A 15,282-nucleotide genomic window follows, 5' to 3' on the forward strand; every position below is an offset into this window, starting at 1 on the left:
GCCATTCCTTCTGTACCAGCTGAGTATCTATGCATCTTCTAGGATCAGACTGAAATGTCATCTCCACGATTAAGGCTTTCCTGACCTTTGGATTAGAAATTAATTGTGGGACTTCCCTGGTGGTCCAATGATTAAGACTCCATGCTTCCATGCAGTACTGGTTTGATTCCTGGTTGGGGAACCAAGATTCCACATATTGCACAGTATGGCCAAAAAGAAAAGAATAAAATGAGCATCATAAAGGACCAGGATGTCTCCCTGCCTACCTGATGGGGCAATGGTGAAAAGAAAGTGTGAGTTGTCAAACTCTATTCCCAGGCCGGGGACAGACAAGGGAACCAGAGTATAATTTCAGCCAACTTCATCACAGCTGTGCACTGACCATCAGGGACCCCTTAAGGGTCACCCTTTCAAATGCTGTTTCTTTCTGGATTTGAGGCTCATTCCCAGTGTGTCTGAAGCTTGGACCTCCTAGATGTTCAGAGTTCCTGCCTTCCTTCCTGGCTAGAGGCCCCATCCAAGAGAGAGGCCCATCTTGGTCAAAAGTGAGGAGTGGGACACAGGAAACTCTACTCAATACTCTGGAATGGTCTATATGGGAAAATAATTTTTTAAAAAGTGGACATATGTATATATATATAAATAAGCAAAATTTTTAATCATTCCAGTTGCATGTTTAAATAAAATGATGGTGTTTTAAATCACTAAATAAAAGGAAGAAATAAAGGAGGTCAATGAGTTAAAAAAAATTACCCCAAACTGATGTAGAATTTAGAATTAGGTGCTATGTCATTTGTGAGTAGTGATGGTTTTGCTTCTTCCTTGCTGGTTTGTGTGTCTTTTGTTTCTTTTTCTTGTCTGATTGCTATGGGCAGGAATTCCAAAGCTATGTTGGGTACAGGTGGTGAGAGTGGGCATCCTTGCACTGTTTCTGGTATTGGGGGAAGGGCTTTCATATTTTCACCATTGAGTGTGATGTTGGCTATAGGTTAGTCATAGATGGGTTTGTTGTGTTGGGATGTGTTCCCTCTGTACCCTTTGATGGGGGGGCTTCAGTTGTGAATGGGCGTTGAATTTTGTTGAGTGCCTTCTTTGCATTTATGATCATGAATTGATCATGTGATTTTTATCCTTCCTTTGTTGGTATGTTATATTACATTGATTGACTTGTATATGTTGGACCATCTTTGTATTCCTGGAATTGACCTTATTTAAGCATGGTGTATTAAAAAAGAGAGAAGTGGGGAAAGGAGACAGATATGAGCTATTCTTTCTCTAAGTCTCCCCTAGAAAGATTTTTTTTTGTGGCCATGCCCCTCAGCATGTAGGATCTTAGTTCCCTGACCAGGGATGGAACCCATGACCCCTGCATTGGAAGCATGGAGCCTTAACCACTGGACCACCAGGGAAGTCCCTAGAAGGATTCTTCTATGAGTTAAATGCATAGAATGGAGCACAATTTTGGATCCTGAAAATAGTCTTGTACCCTGACTCTGCCACTCTCAAGCCACACCCACTTGGAAATTACATAATCTTTCAGAACCTCAGTTTCTTTGTCTCTAAAATGAGTTTGATCAAGGACCAGGTTTGCAGGGTGGCTGTGTGAGTTCAGTGTGGAGTCAAGATTCACACCAGAGTCTGTCTCAAGGTTTCCCCTGGAGAACTGACTAGCTAATAGAGACTCTTCTGGAGTTAGGGTGTGGACCCAGTGAAGTGGGCTGAGAACCACTCACCATTGAGGTAGAGACTGTCCTTGTCCAGAGAATAGGGACCCAGCCGGGTGATGCCGTGGGTCTGTCTGCTCAGCTCATGGAACACCTGCTTGGCCAGCAGACCAGGGCTGCTGGGGGACTGCCGGTAGGTGCAGAGGATGTTCACACCTGTCTTGGCACCATTCTTCACAGACCTGTGGAAGGAGAGGTTGACCTTTGGGAGATGTAGTCCACTTGGCACTTCTTTACCTGTGGTCACCACATATACCTCACTTCCTGTGTTCCAGCCTTATTGAACCATTCTTAGTTTCTTCACCTAGTCATACTCTCTCACCCTAGGATCTTTGCACATGCAGTCCCTTCTGCCTATAAGTTTCTCCCCTTCATTTTTTACTTATGTAATTTCCTGATCATCCTTCAGGTCGCCACTTACATACTTCATCCTCCTCCAAGAAGTCTCCCAGTCTGGGTCAGCTTCCATTCAGGTTCCCACAATATCCCATGCTTGTCAAATCACAACCCTGGTTATCTTCTATGGGAGCATATGTTATTTGTCCCTATTCCCTCCAGATGGTGACCTCCATGAGGTCAGGGAATAGGACAGTCTAGTTCACTGTTGTCATGTGGAACGCCCCCGTACCCAGCACACTGCCTGCTCTGTGTGAAAACCCAAGTCCTGTGAATGGATTTTAAAATATGGTTCATCCATACAGTGGGATGTTATTTGGCCTTAAAAAAGAAGGAAATTATGGCAAAGGCTGAAGCACAGATGGACCTTGAGAACATTATGTTAATTGAATTAAGCCAGTCACACACACAAAAATACTGTATAATGTACACTTCTATGAGGTACCCAGAGTCGTCAAGTTCATAGAGACAAAATAGAATGGTGGTTGTCAACATTTCGGGGTAGATGGAAATGAAGAGCTGTTGTTTAATGTTTAATGGGGATAATTTCAGTTTTGTGAGTTCTGGAGCCTGTTTGCACAGCAATATGAATGTATGTAACACCACTGAGCTATATGGGCTTCCCTGGTGGCTGAGGAGTTAAGAATCCACCTGCCAATGCAGGAGATGCAGGTTCAACCCCTGGTTTGGGAAGATCCCCTGGAGAAGAAAATGGCAACCTACTCCAGTATTCTTGCCTAGGAAATCCCATGGGCAAAGGAACCTGGTAGGCTGCAGTCCATGGGGTCGCAAAAGAGTCGGACATGACTTATCAGCTAAACAACAACGACTGAACTATACACTTAAAAATGGTTCAGATGTAAGTTTCATGTGATGTGTATTTTACAATTAAAAGAAATCAATTTGACATATGGTATCCCAGGGACGGGGGAGCCTGGTGGACTGCTGTCTATGGGGTCACACAGAGTCGGACACGACTGAAGTGACTTAGTAGTAGTAGTAGTAGATATTCATTTAATAGGAACTTGGAGAAGGAAATGGCAACCCACTCCAGTGTTCTTGCCTGGAGAATCCCAGGGATGGGGGAGGCCTGGTGGGCTGCTGTCTATGGGGTCGCACAGAGTCGGGCACGACTGAAGCGACTTAGCAGCAACAGCTATGGTAGGGAGAGATTAGAAGGGTTTAGAGTTGTTTAGCCCCTGAATCCCTTGATCCTTGATGAGACCATTCCTACAAAATGTGATACAATAGGCCCTAAAAAAGGTTCTTGCAAAACCAGCACTTCAAAAATGCATGCATGTATACGTGGAATCGAGAGAGATGGTACTGATGAACCTACTTGCAGGGCAGCAATGGAGATGCAGACATAGACAACAGACTGGTGGACATAGGGTGGGAAGGAGAGGGTGGGATGACTGGAAAGAGTAGCGTGGAAACATACACATTACAATATGCAAAACAGATAGCCAGTGGAAATTTGCTGCATGACTCAGGGAGCTCAAACCAGTGCTCTGTGACTACCTAGAAGGGACATATGTATACCTATATACATATGTATACCTATACCTATGCATGTAGACATATGTATACCTATACCTATGTACATATACATAGGTATATGTATACCTATGTATGGCTGATTCATGTTGATGTATGGCAGAAACCAATGCAATATTGTAAAGCAATTACCCTTCAATTAAAAACCAACTTTTTAAAAAAAATGTATGCCTGCAGTGGCATTTACACCTCATAAATGCTGAGAACTAGGTGTTTAGTGCTAAAGAAAGACATGCTAAAAAAATGTTCTTGTGACAAGAAAAAAAATGTAATTATGTCTTGATGGGTGTTAACTAAATGTATTGTGGTAATAATTATTTTACAGTATACAAATAAATCATTATATTGTACACTTTAAACTATTAATAATACAATGCTATATATCAATTACAACTCAATAAAGCTAGAAAAGATGAAAATAAAATGACACACAATAGGAAAAAAGGAAAGAAAACATTCATCTTCCTTAAAAGGACAGTATAAATTCATGTGTGTGTGTGTGCTAAGTCGCTTTAGTCATGTCCGACTCTTTGAGACCCTATGGATCGCAGCCTGCCAGACTCCTCTGTCCATGGGATTTTCCAGGCAAGAATATTGGAGTGGGTTACCATTTCCTGCTCCAGGGGATCTTCCCAACCCAGGGATTGAGCCTGTGTCTCCTGCTTGGCAGGAGGACTCTTTACCACTGAGCCACCTGGAAAACTGCTCTCCCATTTCTCTTTCTTTATGCTCTCACTGCCTTTGAAATCACTTTACTTAGATATTTATTCTGCTACTAGGTATCAGTTTTATTGACTAGATGTGGGCAGGTCTACTGCCTGCCACCCAGAGTACCACTTGCCTCAGAGGCTGTACCATCAATGTCAGTTGAATGAAAATATGAATGAAAAGTGCTTCACCCACACCAACAGGTCACAGACCGACCAGGAGAAGTGAGATTAACTGCTCAGTGGACACGGAGCTTCTGCTCAGGGTGATGAGAAGTTTTGGGCGTAGACAGGATGATGTTAGCACACCATTGTGCATGTAATCAGTATCACTGAATTGTACACTTAAAGAGGGCTAAAAGGCTAATTTTACATCTGTACTACTTATGTTATTGGGCTTCCCTGGTGGCTCAGTGGCTAAGAACCTGCCTGCCAAAGCATGAGACATGGGTTCCATCCCTGGGTTGGGAGGATCCCCTGGAGACGGAAATGGCAACCCACTCTAGTAGTCTTGCCTGGAGAATCCCATGGACAAAGGAGCCTGGAGGGCTATGGTCCATGAGGTCACAAAAGAGTTGGACATGACTTAGGGACTAAAACAATGATAACAACAACAAACAAAATTGTTATCACAATTTTTAAAAATTAATAATGTAATGTGAAAAAAATGGATGTAGAATAGGACCCTCCAAGGATAGCCTGCTGCCTCTGGGGGCAGCTCCCACAGCCAGGAATCTACATCCTTAGGTGGCGTGCCAGTGGTGGGGGTGGTGGGGGTGTTCTCACCTTAGGGAGATGACTCTGCAGCCCGCATACCGGGCACCCAGGCTGCTGCTCTGGAACAACGGGCTGAGCTGGAGAGAAAGGAGAGAGCCATTGGTGGTCACATGTGGGCATCGGTCCACAGGAGGGGCACGACGGGGTGAATGGGAAAGCAGGCATCTCACCAGGTGCTGCATGAGGGTGTCTGTGATGTTGAACTTGTGGGAGCCTGGGTGACCCATGTCTGCAGAGTAGCGCAGGTTGTCGATGGTGAAGTTCAGCGTGAAGGGCTCCTCACTGACCTCCCCAGCTACAGTAGGTAGAGAGAGAGTCCAGGCTCACTAGGAGCTTGGGTCCCAGTGTCCACCCAGGTGGGGCTTCCAAGGGTCCTGTATTTTCTTCCCGATCAACCTGAAGGTCACTTGCTGATGTGACGGCTCCAGCAACCAGTGAGGGTTGGCTTAATGATTTGGGGACTCATTTTTTGCGCCCTGATGTAGGCGTGGAGGGCTCTGTGAAAACACTGGTGGCTTTGTCCTTTCCCAGCAGAAAAGGGCACTGATGATCCCAGACATCTGTCATCGTCTCTCTGCTCTCCAGCTCTCTGTCTCTGTCTCTCTCTATGCACATATATTTATATTTAAATATAAATTTATAAGTGAATGTATACTATGTAAACATGTAGTTAATATATTATGTATTATGTAATATATAAATAAATATACATATCTTCCCATATATATATATATGTGTGTGTGTGTGTGTGTGTATATATATATTTCTTTCTCTTTCTCCTCCCCTTTCAGTCAGGTGTGCCAATCTTTTATGCATTGGTTAAAAAAAACCCAACAGTCTAGCAGCTATAACCAACCTTTCAGCAGCTCAGTGGACTGATGTGTAAGATAATATAATAATGACTCCTGCTTTAAAGGTTGTTATGAAGTTTCAACAAGTTAATTTTTTAAGACATTTAAGCACAGTGCCTGGAACAGATGGATCAATAGTTGGGGTGACTTGTATAGACCCCAATAGAAGTCGAATAAATGAATGTATGATGCAAGTGAGACCAGAGACCCCTTGACTTGACTTTAGACTAGATAAGCACAGCAGGAGCTAAGTGATTAAGCGAAAACTTTTCTCTGGGATAAAAGTTTACTTCTCTCTCCTCCTTTCCCTCCACTCCTTTCTATGTATCACTACTTCCAGCTTTCCTTCTGCTCACCTTTCCCTTCCATATTTCTTCCCAAACATTTGTCCTTTCTTCTTCTATCCTTTCTTCCTTTTTTCTGCCCACCTATCCGTACATCTGTCCTTTTATCCTTTCTTTCTTCTATCCATCCACTTATCCATCCATCCACTCATCCATCCTTCTTTCCTACCTCACTCTTTCCCTTCCTTCTTCCCCTTCTTCTCTCCTTCTATGATCCTTCTGTCCCTCTTTCCTTCATTCCCTGCTTTCTTCCATCCATCTTTCCTTGCTCCCTCCCTCCTTCCATCATGTCCTTTCTTCCATCCATCCATCTTCCTTTCATTCCATTCATTCCTATTTCCCTCCTCACATCTGTTAATACATCCTCCCTCCTTCCCTTTACTTTCCCTTCTTCCATTCATCTTTCTGTGTCTCATCAGCTCATCCATCTTCTCTCTCTCTCTCCTTCCACCCATCACTTCTTTGGTCAGTGACGGACCCAAGGACAGTTTCAGAGTGTTGAGATAATACACTCCTAAGGCAAGGGTGAGTTTCCCTGATGTGTTAATGGTAAAGAATCTGCCTGCCATGCAGGAGATGCAGGATACACGGATTTGATCCCTGGCTTGGGAAGATCCCCTGGAGGAGAAAATGACAATCCCCTCTGGTATTCTTGCCTGGAAAGTCTCATGGACAGAGGAGGCTGGCAGGCTACAGTCCATGGGGCACAAAAAGTTGGACATGACTTAGTGACTGAGAAAGACAAGGATGGTAGATTCTTGAAAACCTACAAGGTTCTCATTACAGGATTTGCTGGGAATGCATTTTGGTGAACACCTATTATGTCTGGTCCATGAACTAGAACATAATAGGTGTGCACCAAAAATCAGCATGTCTTTTGAGATAAACTCAGTATAAATAGCAAGAAGTGACAACATGAGTTTTGGAATTGCATGAACTCTTGGTTTTCTTATTTATCTGCTGTGTAGCTTGGTATTCTGAGTCTGAGTTTCCTCAACTGTAAAATGGAGCAAAATCACATGACTGTATGGAGAATTAAGGTATAGAGTGTATATACTTTAATGAATTGTCCCCCCCATTCATATGTTGAAGCCCCAGTCTAGTTCCTCAGAAGGTGACTGGAGACCTCCCTGGTGGTCCCGTGGCTAAGATTCCCAATGCATGGGACCTGGGTTCGAGCCCTTGTTAGGGAACTAAGATCTCACATGCCGAAACTAGGAGTCTGCATACCGCAACTAAAAAACGATCCTGCATATGCAACTTAAAAAAAGGTCCTGAATGCCACAACTAAAGATCCTGAATGCCATAACCAGCACCCGAAGCAGTCAAATAAATAAATAAAATATTAAAAAAAGAGTACTAAGGAGATGGTTTTAGGAGAATTAAAATGCAAGCCATATGAAGGTCAGAATATAGTGGGATAACGTTGTTGTTGTTTTTCAGTCACTTAATCATGTCTGACTCTTAGTGATCCCATGGACTGTAACCCACCAGGCTCCTCTGTCCATGGAATTCTCCAGGAAAGAACACTGGAGTGGGTTGCCATTTCCTTCTCCGGGGGATATTTCTGACCCAGGGATTGACTTCACGAGTCCTGCATTGTGGGCAGATTCTTTGTTGCTGAGCCACCAGCGAAGCCGGGTGGGAGAACATAAATGTGTCTAAAACCTCCCAGGAGGGAACTTCCCACCAGGATCCAGGAGAGAGAGAAGGGATAAGGTAAGGACCTTCCAGAAGCTTCCCTCATGTAGGACAGAGGGTGAAGGAGAAAAACTGCTTTCCAACCCCAAAGTGGAGGGGGCCAGGAAATCCAGGCTAGGCATACTCACTGGTGGTAGTGGGGGCCAGGGCTGCATAGGTGTAACCTGCACAGAGAAGATGAGAGAAGCTGAATCAGCATTGGGGTGAACATAAAAGATTAAGGGATGTACAGTATTTGTTCTTCTCTTTCAGACTGTCATACAGAATTAAGTAAGTCAAAAAGAGAAAACAAATATTGTATATAAACGCATATATGGGGAGTCTAGCAAATGGCCCTGATAAACCTATTTGCAGGGCAGGAATAGAGACAGAGACATAGAGAAAGGACACGTGGGCACAGCGGGGAAGGACAGGGTGGGGTGAATTGGGAGATTAGCATCGATGTCTATACACTGTGTGTGTGTACTGAGTTGCTTCAGTCACATCTGACTCTGTGTGAGCCTATGGACTGTAGCTTGCCAGGTTCCTCTGCCCATGGGATTCTCCAGCCAAGAATACTGGAGTGGGATGCCATGCCCTCCTCCAGGAGATCTTCCTGACTCAGGGATTGAACCCACATCTCATGTCTTCTGCATTGGCAGGCAGGTTCTTTACCACTAGTGCCACCTGAGAAGCCCTTATATACTCTGCTATGTGTGAAATAGTTAGCTAGCAAGCTCTGAGAGTTGGTGATGGATAGGGAAGCCTGGAATGCTGCAGTCCACGGGGTTGCAAAGAGTCGGACACGACTGAGCAACTGAATCGAACTGGGAAGCTACTGTATAGCACAGGGAGTTCAACTCAGTGCTCTGTGATGACCTAGATGGGTGGGATGGGGGGAAGGCTCAGGAAGGAGGAGGGGTATGTATACTTATAGCTGGTTCACATTGTTGTACAGCAGGAACTAACACAGCATTGTAAAGCAATTATGTGCACGCATGCTCAGTTAAGTCTGACTCTGTGACCCCACGGACTGTAGCCTGCCAGGCTCCTTCAGGATTTTACAGCCTTCCAGGCCCCTCTGGGATTTGCCAGGTCTCTATGGGATTTTACAGGCGAGAATACTGAAGTCGGTTGCCATTCCCTTCTCCAGGGAATCTTCCTGACCCAGGGATCGAACCCTCTCTCCTGTATCTCCTGCATTGGCAGGCAGATTCTTTATCACTGAACCACCAGGGAAACCCCAATTTAAAAAAAAAAATGAAGGAAGTTATTTCAAGGAAAAATTGAAAACATGTTATTGAGAATTTGAAGCATTTTAATGGATTAATGTCATTATTGCTATTAGAACAATAAAATTATTTTAATGGATTAATGTCATTATTGCTATTAGAACAATAAAATTAAGCAAAAGTCGTGGCTCAGATGGTAAAGAATCTGCCTGCAGTGCAGGAGACCTGGGTTCGGTCCCTAGGTTGGGAAGATCCCCTGAAGAAGAGAATGGCAACCCACTCCAGTATTCTTGCCTGGAGAATTCCATGGACAGAGGAGCCTGGCAGGCTACAGTCCATGGAGTTGCAAAGAATCAGACATGACTGAATGATAGACACTTTCACTTTCATACAAAAAATAAAATAAAAAATATTATACATTAAAAAAAAAAGATTAAAGAAGAGGGTGGATTTAGGGACCTATGTGGGGAAAGCAGAGAAGAAGAGGTGGTGGAGGGATGTTCAAGAAGAAGCAAGCAGGCAACAAGATTGGGCAGAACCAAGTTATTACTTCATCATAATGAAGACAACCCAGACCAGAAGGAGAAAAAGACAGATCAGAGCTCCCTTTAGAAGAATGAAAACAATGGCAACTCAAGTCCCCCTCCTCTTGATAGACCATGGCTATAACATAGTCCCTCACCATTTACGTAGAGGCTATTTCTGTCCAAACTGAAGGAGCCCAGTTGGGTGATGCCATCTGTCTCACGGCTCAGTTCCCAGTACAGCTGCTGTTTGTTCAGCGCGGGTCTTGCGGGGTCAGAGTGGAGGCTGCAGACTACATTCACTCCAGTGGCTGCTCCCCTCTTTTCAGGCCTAAAGAAGAAAAGATGTAGGAACGTGGAGTACTACGGAGGAGGCCGTCTAGGTGTGAAAGGGAGGAGGCTAAGGGAGATGCTGAAGGCATTAGCTTGGTAGGCTGCAGGGTCTTTCATCTGAGACCAGCCCCTAGCAACTCAGGACAGAAAACGTTTTAATTAGAAATTTGCAGGGGTGTTCCCTGGTGGTCCAGGGTTAGGACTTGGTGCTTTCACTGCCCTGCTTGGGTTCAATTCCTGGTGGAGGAACTAAAATCATGCATGCGATGTGACCAAAAAAAAAAAAAAAAAAGGGACTTCTCTGGTGATCCAGTGGTTAAGAATCTGCCCGCCAGTGCAGGGGACATGGGTTTGATCCATGGTCTCGGAAGATCTCACATGCTGCAGAGCAACAAAGCCTGTGTGCCACAACTGCTGAAGCCAGCGCACCCTAGAGCCCGAGTTCCACAGCCAGAGAAGCCACCACAGAGAGAAGCCCATGCACCACAACTAGAGAGTAGCTAGCCACAACGAGAGAAAGCCTGCGCAGCAACAAAGACCCATCACCACCAAAAATCAATGAAAGCATAAATAAATAAATCGATTTCTTTAAAAAAAGGAATTTGCAGATAGGAATTTGCACTGATTATCCCACTTCTTCGCAGAGGAGAGCTTTCATTTGAAACAAAATATCATATAGATTCTGTAAATAACAATGATGCCTTGTTTCCAAGCATGGAGCATAGCACCATCTGGGCATGAAGAAGGCATGAGGGGTTATGGTGGGCACTGGAGCTCAGTACTTCCAGGGACATGCCTAGCCACTGAGTCCAGCGCCCAGTGCAAGAGGGTCCACTGACCGGATGAATCACTCCATCTGAGGGAGTCTCACCTGAGCAACTCCAGCCTGCAGCCAGCATAGAGGGGGCCGACACTGGTCTTATTGAGCAAGACCCTGAGCTGGTGGGGAAAGAGAGGGAGGTGAGCCGAAGGGACGAGAGGATACACAGGGGCAAGGTGGACCTAACAGAGGCTGTCCAAGGGCTCTCACTCGGTGCTGTAAGATCCTTTCCGTGGCGTTGAACTTCAGAGAAGATGGGCGCCCCATGTCCTCCGAGTAGTGCATGTTGGTGATGGTGAAGTTCAGGGTGAAGGACACCAGGTGAAGGTCAGTGGCTGCAGTGTGGGAGGAAGAGAAGGATGTCCAGTTGGGGCCACAGTCATGGCCAAGGTTTCCTGGGAGACTGGGACTGACATATACACGATGTGTGTGCTAAGTTGCTTCAGTCGTATCTAATTCTTTGAGACCCTATGGGCCGCAGCCCACCAGAATCCTCTGTTCATGGGATTCTCCACGTAAGAATACTGGAGTGGGTTGCCATGCCCTCCTCCAGGAGTTCTTCCTGACGCAGGGATCAAACCCATACGTCTCACATCTCCCTCATTGGCAGGCGGGTTCTTTACCACTAGTGCCACCTGGGAAGCCCATATATACACTACTGCGTATAAAATAGATAATTAACGAGAACCAACTGTACAGCAGAGGGAACTCTACTCAAGGCACCAGAAGCAGATTAAGGAAAGCTGTGGGCTTCTCAAGCTGAAGGAGAGAACATTCTGGAATTGCCAAGACATCAGGAACCTTCGTTCATTCCTTCTGTGAGCACTTATTGAATACCCAGTGTGTGTGAGGTTCTGTGTTGGACTCTGCACGCCCAAAGATGAATAGGGCATGGGACTTCCCTAGTGGTCTAGTCGTTGAGATTCCACACTACTGATGCAAGGGGACCAGGTTCAATCCCTGGTCAGGAAACTAGATCTGGTGTGCTATAACTGGGAGTTCACATGCTACAGCTAGGACTTGATGCAGCCAAATAAATAAAATATTAAAAAAAAAGATGAGTAGGGCAAAGTCTCTCAACGTGGCCAGTGGAGTGAGCAGGTCATTATGCTGCAGGGGAAGCTGGGGGTGGGGAATGGTGTGCAATTCCAGGATGGTCACCCAGCCAATGACTGGGAAAGATTCTTAGAGGAAAGATTCTTAGAGGAAGCATTATTTTAAGCGTAACCAAACCTATGAGTAAGAGTTAGGTGAATAGGAACGGAGCAAATGTTAAGCAGAGGGAGCAGCGTGGCTATAGTCCTGGCAGGAAGGCAGAACAATTACACTCAGAATGAAGTGCATTGGCCATGGGGGAGTGTAGGTGTGAGACTGGAGGGATCCTCTGAGTCCAGAAAACTGAGGCAGTGGCTATGCAGGACAAGGGTCTGGACTTGACCAGTTGGGGTCATCCAAAGATTGTCCACTAGAGAGGAATTAGGGCTCCCCTGGTGGTCCAGTGGTTAAAAGTCTGCCTGCCAATGCAGGGGACAGGAGTTTGATCCCTTGCCCAGGAAGATTCCACATGCCACAGAGCAAATAAGCCCATGCGCCTCAATACTGAGCCTGTGTGCGGCAACTACGGAAGCCCGAGCACCTGAAGTCTGTGTTCCACAGCCACGGAAGCCACTACAATGAGAAGCCTGTGCACCGCAACTAGAGAAGAGCCCCTGCTCACTGCAACTAGATCCAGCCTGCAAGTGGCAGGGAAGGCCCAGCACAGCCAAAAAAAGTAAATAAAAGAGAGGAATTATATGGACAGAAGCTCATTGGGAGGGACACTGCAGCTGCTGTGGGGAAAACTGTAGGAAGCCAGTGTGGAAACGACTGCAGTATCCAAATGCTGGTGGCCCAAAGAAAGATTAAGCAATGCAGATGCAGGGAAAGGAAAGACTCAAGACACTCCGAAAGGAGATGATTTTGTGATGGACAGATGTGGGTGGTGAGCAAGACAGAGGGTCTAAGCTGGCACTCATGTCCCTGCCTTTGGTGATGGGGAGAAGGAAAAAGTGTGGGAGAGGATGATGATGTTAAGGGTCAGAGACCAAGAGGCTGTGTGATGTCTGGCAGCCAGGCGGACCCAGGGTCAGGAGCTGCTGTGTGGTTGGGGCTGGACTCAGGGTTTAGATTCTGAACAACTGGACCCTAAGCAGCCAGATGGCCCTTAAGATCCATGGAAATGGATGTGTTCACTCAGGGAAGGTGAGTAAGCAATGGAGGAAGAAGTGATCTTGTGGGAATGATTTTGTAAAAATGGCTTGGGTACCAGTAAGAGCCTTTCTACCTGTAGGCTTGGAGGATGGAGCCAGAGAAGACACTGGGAAGAATGTGGAGGTCCAAGCAGAGGAAAAAGACACCAGAAATGAAACTGAGAGTGATACATCTGTAAAGAAATAGTGGCAGTGGTGGTGATTCTAGTTATTAAAATGTGCTTCTTTTCAGTTCAGTTCAGTCGCTCAGTCGTGTCCGACTCTTTGTGACCCCATGAACCGCAGCACGCCAGGCCTCCCTGTCCATCACCAACTCCCGGAGTCCATCCAAACCCATGTCCATTGAGTCAGTGATGCCATCCAACCATCTCATCCTCTGTTGTCCCCTTCTCCTCCTGCCCTCAATCTTTCCCAGCATTGGGGTCTTTTCAAATGAGTCAGCTCTTTGCATCAGGTGGCCAAAGTATTGGAGTTTCAGCTTCAACATCAGTCCTTCCAATGAACACCCAGGACTGATCTCCTTTAGGATGGACTGGTTGGATCTCCTTGCAGTCCAAGGGACTCTGAAGAGTCTTCTCCAACACCACAGTTCAAAAGCATCAATTCTTTGGTGCTCAGCCTTCTTCACAGTCCACTCTCACATCCATACATGACCACTGGAAAAACCATAGCCTTGACTAGATGGACCTTTGTTGACAAAGTAATGTCTCTGCTTTTCAATATGCTGTCTAGGTTGGTCATAACTTTCCTTCCTCTTTTAGCAGTGGATAAAGAAGATGTGTGTACACACACACACACACACACACACACAGGAATATTACTCATCCATGAAAAAGAATGAAACAATGCCATTTGCAGTAATATGGATGGACATAGAGATTGTCATACAGAATGAAGTAAGTCAGACAGAGGAGAAATATCATGACATTGATTACACAAAGAATCTAAAAAGACATGATACAAAGGAACTAACTTACAAAACAGAAAAAGACTCACAGACTTAGAGGACAAACTTAATGGTTGCAGGGATGAGGGGGAAGGATGGGGGAAGGGATAGTCAGGGAGTTTGGGATGGACATGTACACTCTGCTATATTTAAAATGGATAACCAACAGGGACCTACTTATATAGCACAGGGAACTCTGCTCAATGTTATGGGGCAGCCTGGATGGGAAGGGAGTTTGGGAGAGAATGTATATATGTGTATGTATGGCTGAGTCCCTTTGCTGTCCACCTGAAACTATCACAACATTGTTAATCGGCTATACTACAATATAAAATAAAAAGTTAAAAAAATAAAAACAAAGAAACAAGAAATGTGTCCTTCTCTGCCCCGTTTAGCCTGCAGTCAGGACACCATCCTCAGTTGTGTGTATCAGGGAGGGGAGGAGAGGTGACTCTTGCCACCTGCAATTCAGTCCACATTTGCTATGCATGTCCTCTGGGCCCCTACCATTCAGAGGGGTGTAACAGGAGGGAAGGGTTGGCTGGTTAAACAACTCCTGTTTTTCAGGGGAAGGGAGGTGGTTATAGGCACATAGAAATACTCACTGTTGGCAGTGGTGGCTGAGGTCCGATGGGAGTAACCTGTAAAGAGGGGGTGAGACGGTGAGGAAGGGGATGGAGAGATGTTTAATGAAGAGACAGCTTGGCCATTGGAGAGATAGCAGCTGGACCGATATGGCTCTGAGTCGTTAAAAGGAAGACCGAGGGCTCACTGGGAAGGGATCAAAGTCTACTACTGCTCTCGGTCTCCAGAGAGACAAAGGTGTGCTCTGCTGTTGTTTAGTCAGTAAGTCATGTTGGACTCTTTGTGATCCTACAGACTGTAGCCACCAGGCTCCTCTGTCTGTAGGATTTCCCAGTCAAGAATACTGGAGAGGGTTGCCATTTCCTCCTCCAGGGGGCCTTCCTGACCCAGGGATTGAAACCAAGTCTCCTGAATTGCAGATGGATTCTTTACCACTGAGCCACCTGGGAAGACCAAGGTGAGCCCTAAGCACTTTGAAATATGAGTCCGCAGTGGAAGTGCAGAACCCTTCTGCAGCAGAGCCCACCCAGTGGGGATGAAGAGACCCACCCCCAACA

The 15,282-nt window shown here is 45.7% G+C and overlaps 1 protein-coding gene across 1 annotated transcript in view; it reads right to left on the minus strand.

Annotated features, from left to right (window-relative positions):
- LOC129642004 (mucin-16-like) overlaps positions 1–15,282 on the minus strand; it is a 115,626-nt gene that overhangs the window by 19,399 nt on the left and 80,945 nt on the right. The window contains exons 31-37 of the mRNA XM_055566570.1: positions 14,746–14,781; positions 11,156–11,280; positions 10,997–11,064; positions 9,951–10,123; positions 8,186–8,221; positions 5,171–5,456; positions 1,734–1,906 (exon numbers count right to left, since the gene is read on the minus strand). Coding sequence (XP_055422545.1) covers positions 1,734–1,906; positions 5,171–5,456; positions 8,186–8,221; positions 9,951–10,123; positions 10,997–11,064; positions 11,156–11,280; positions 14,746–14,781 — 897 coding nt within the window. The remainder of the gene's footprint in view (positions 1–1,733; positions 1,907–5,170; positions 5,457–8,185; positions 8,222–9,950; positions 10,124–10,996; positions 11,065–11,155; positions 11,281–14,745; positions 14,782–15,282) is intronic.

The sequence above is a fragment of the Bubalus kerabau genome, chromosome 1 (assembly GCF_029407905.1).
Source record: "Bubalus kerabau isolate K-KA32 ecotype Philippines breed swamp buffalo chromosome 1, PCC_UOA_SB_1v2, whole genome shotgun sequence".
In the NCBI taxonomy this organism is placed as follows: domain Eukaryota; kingdom Metazoa; phylum Chordata; class Mammalia; order Artiodactyla; family Bovidae; genus Bubalus; species Bubalus kerabau.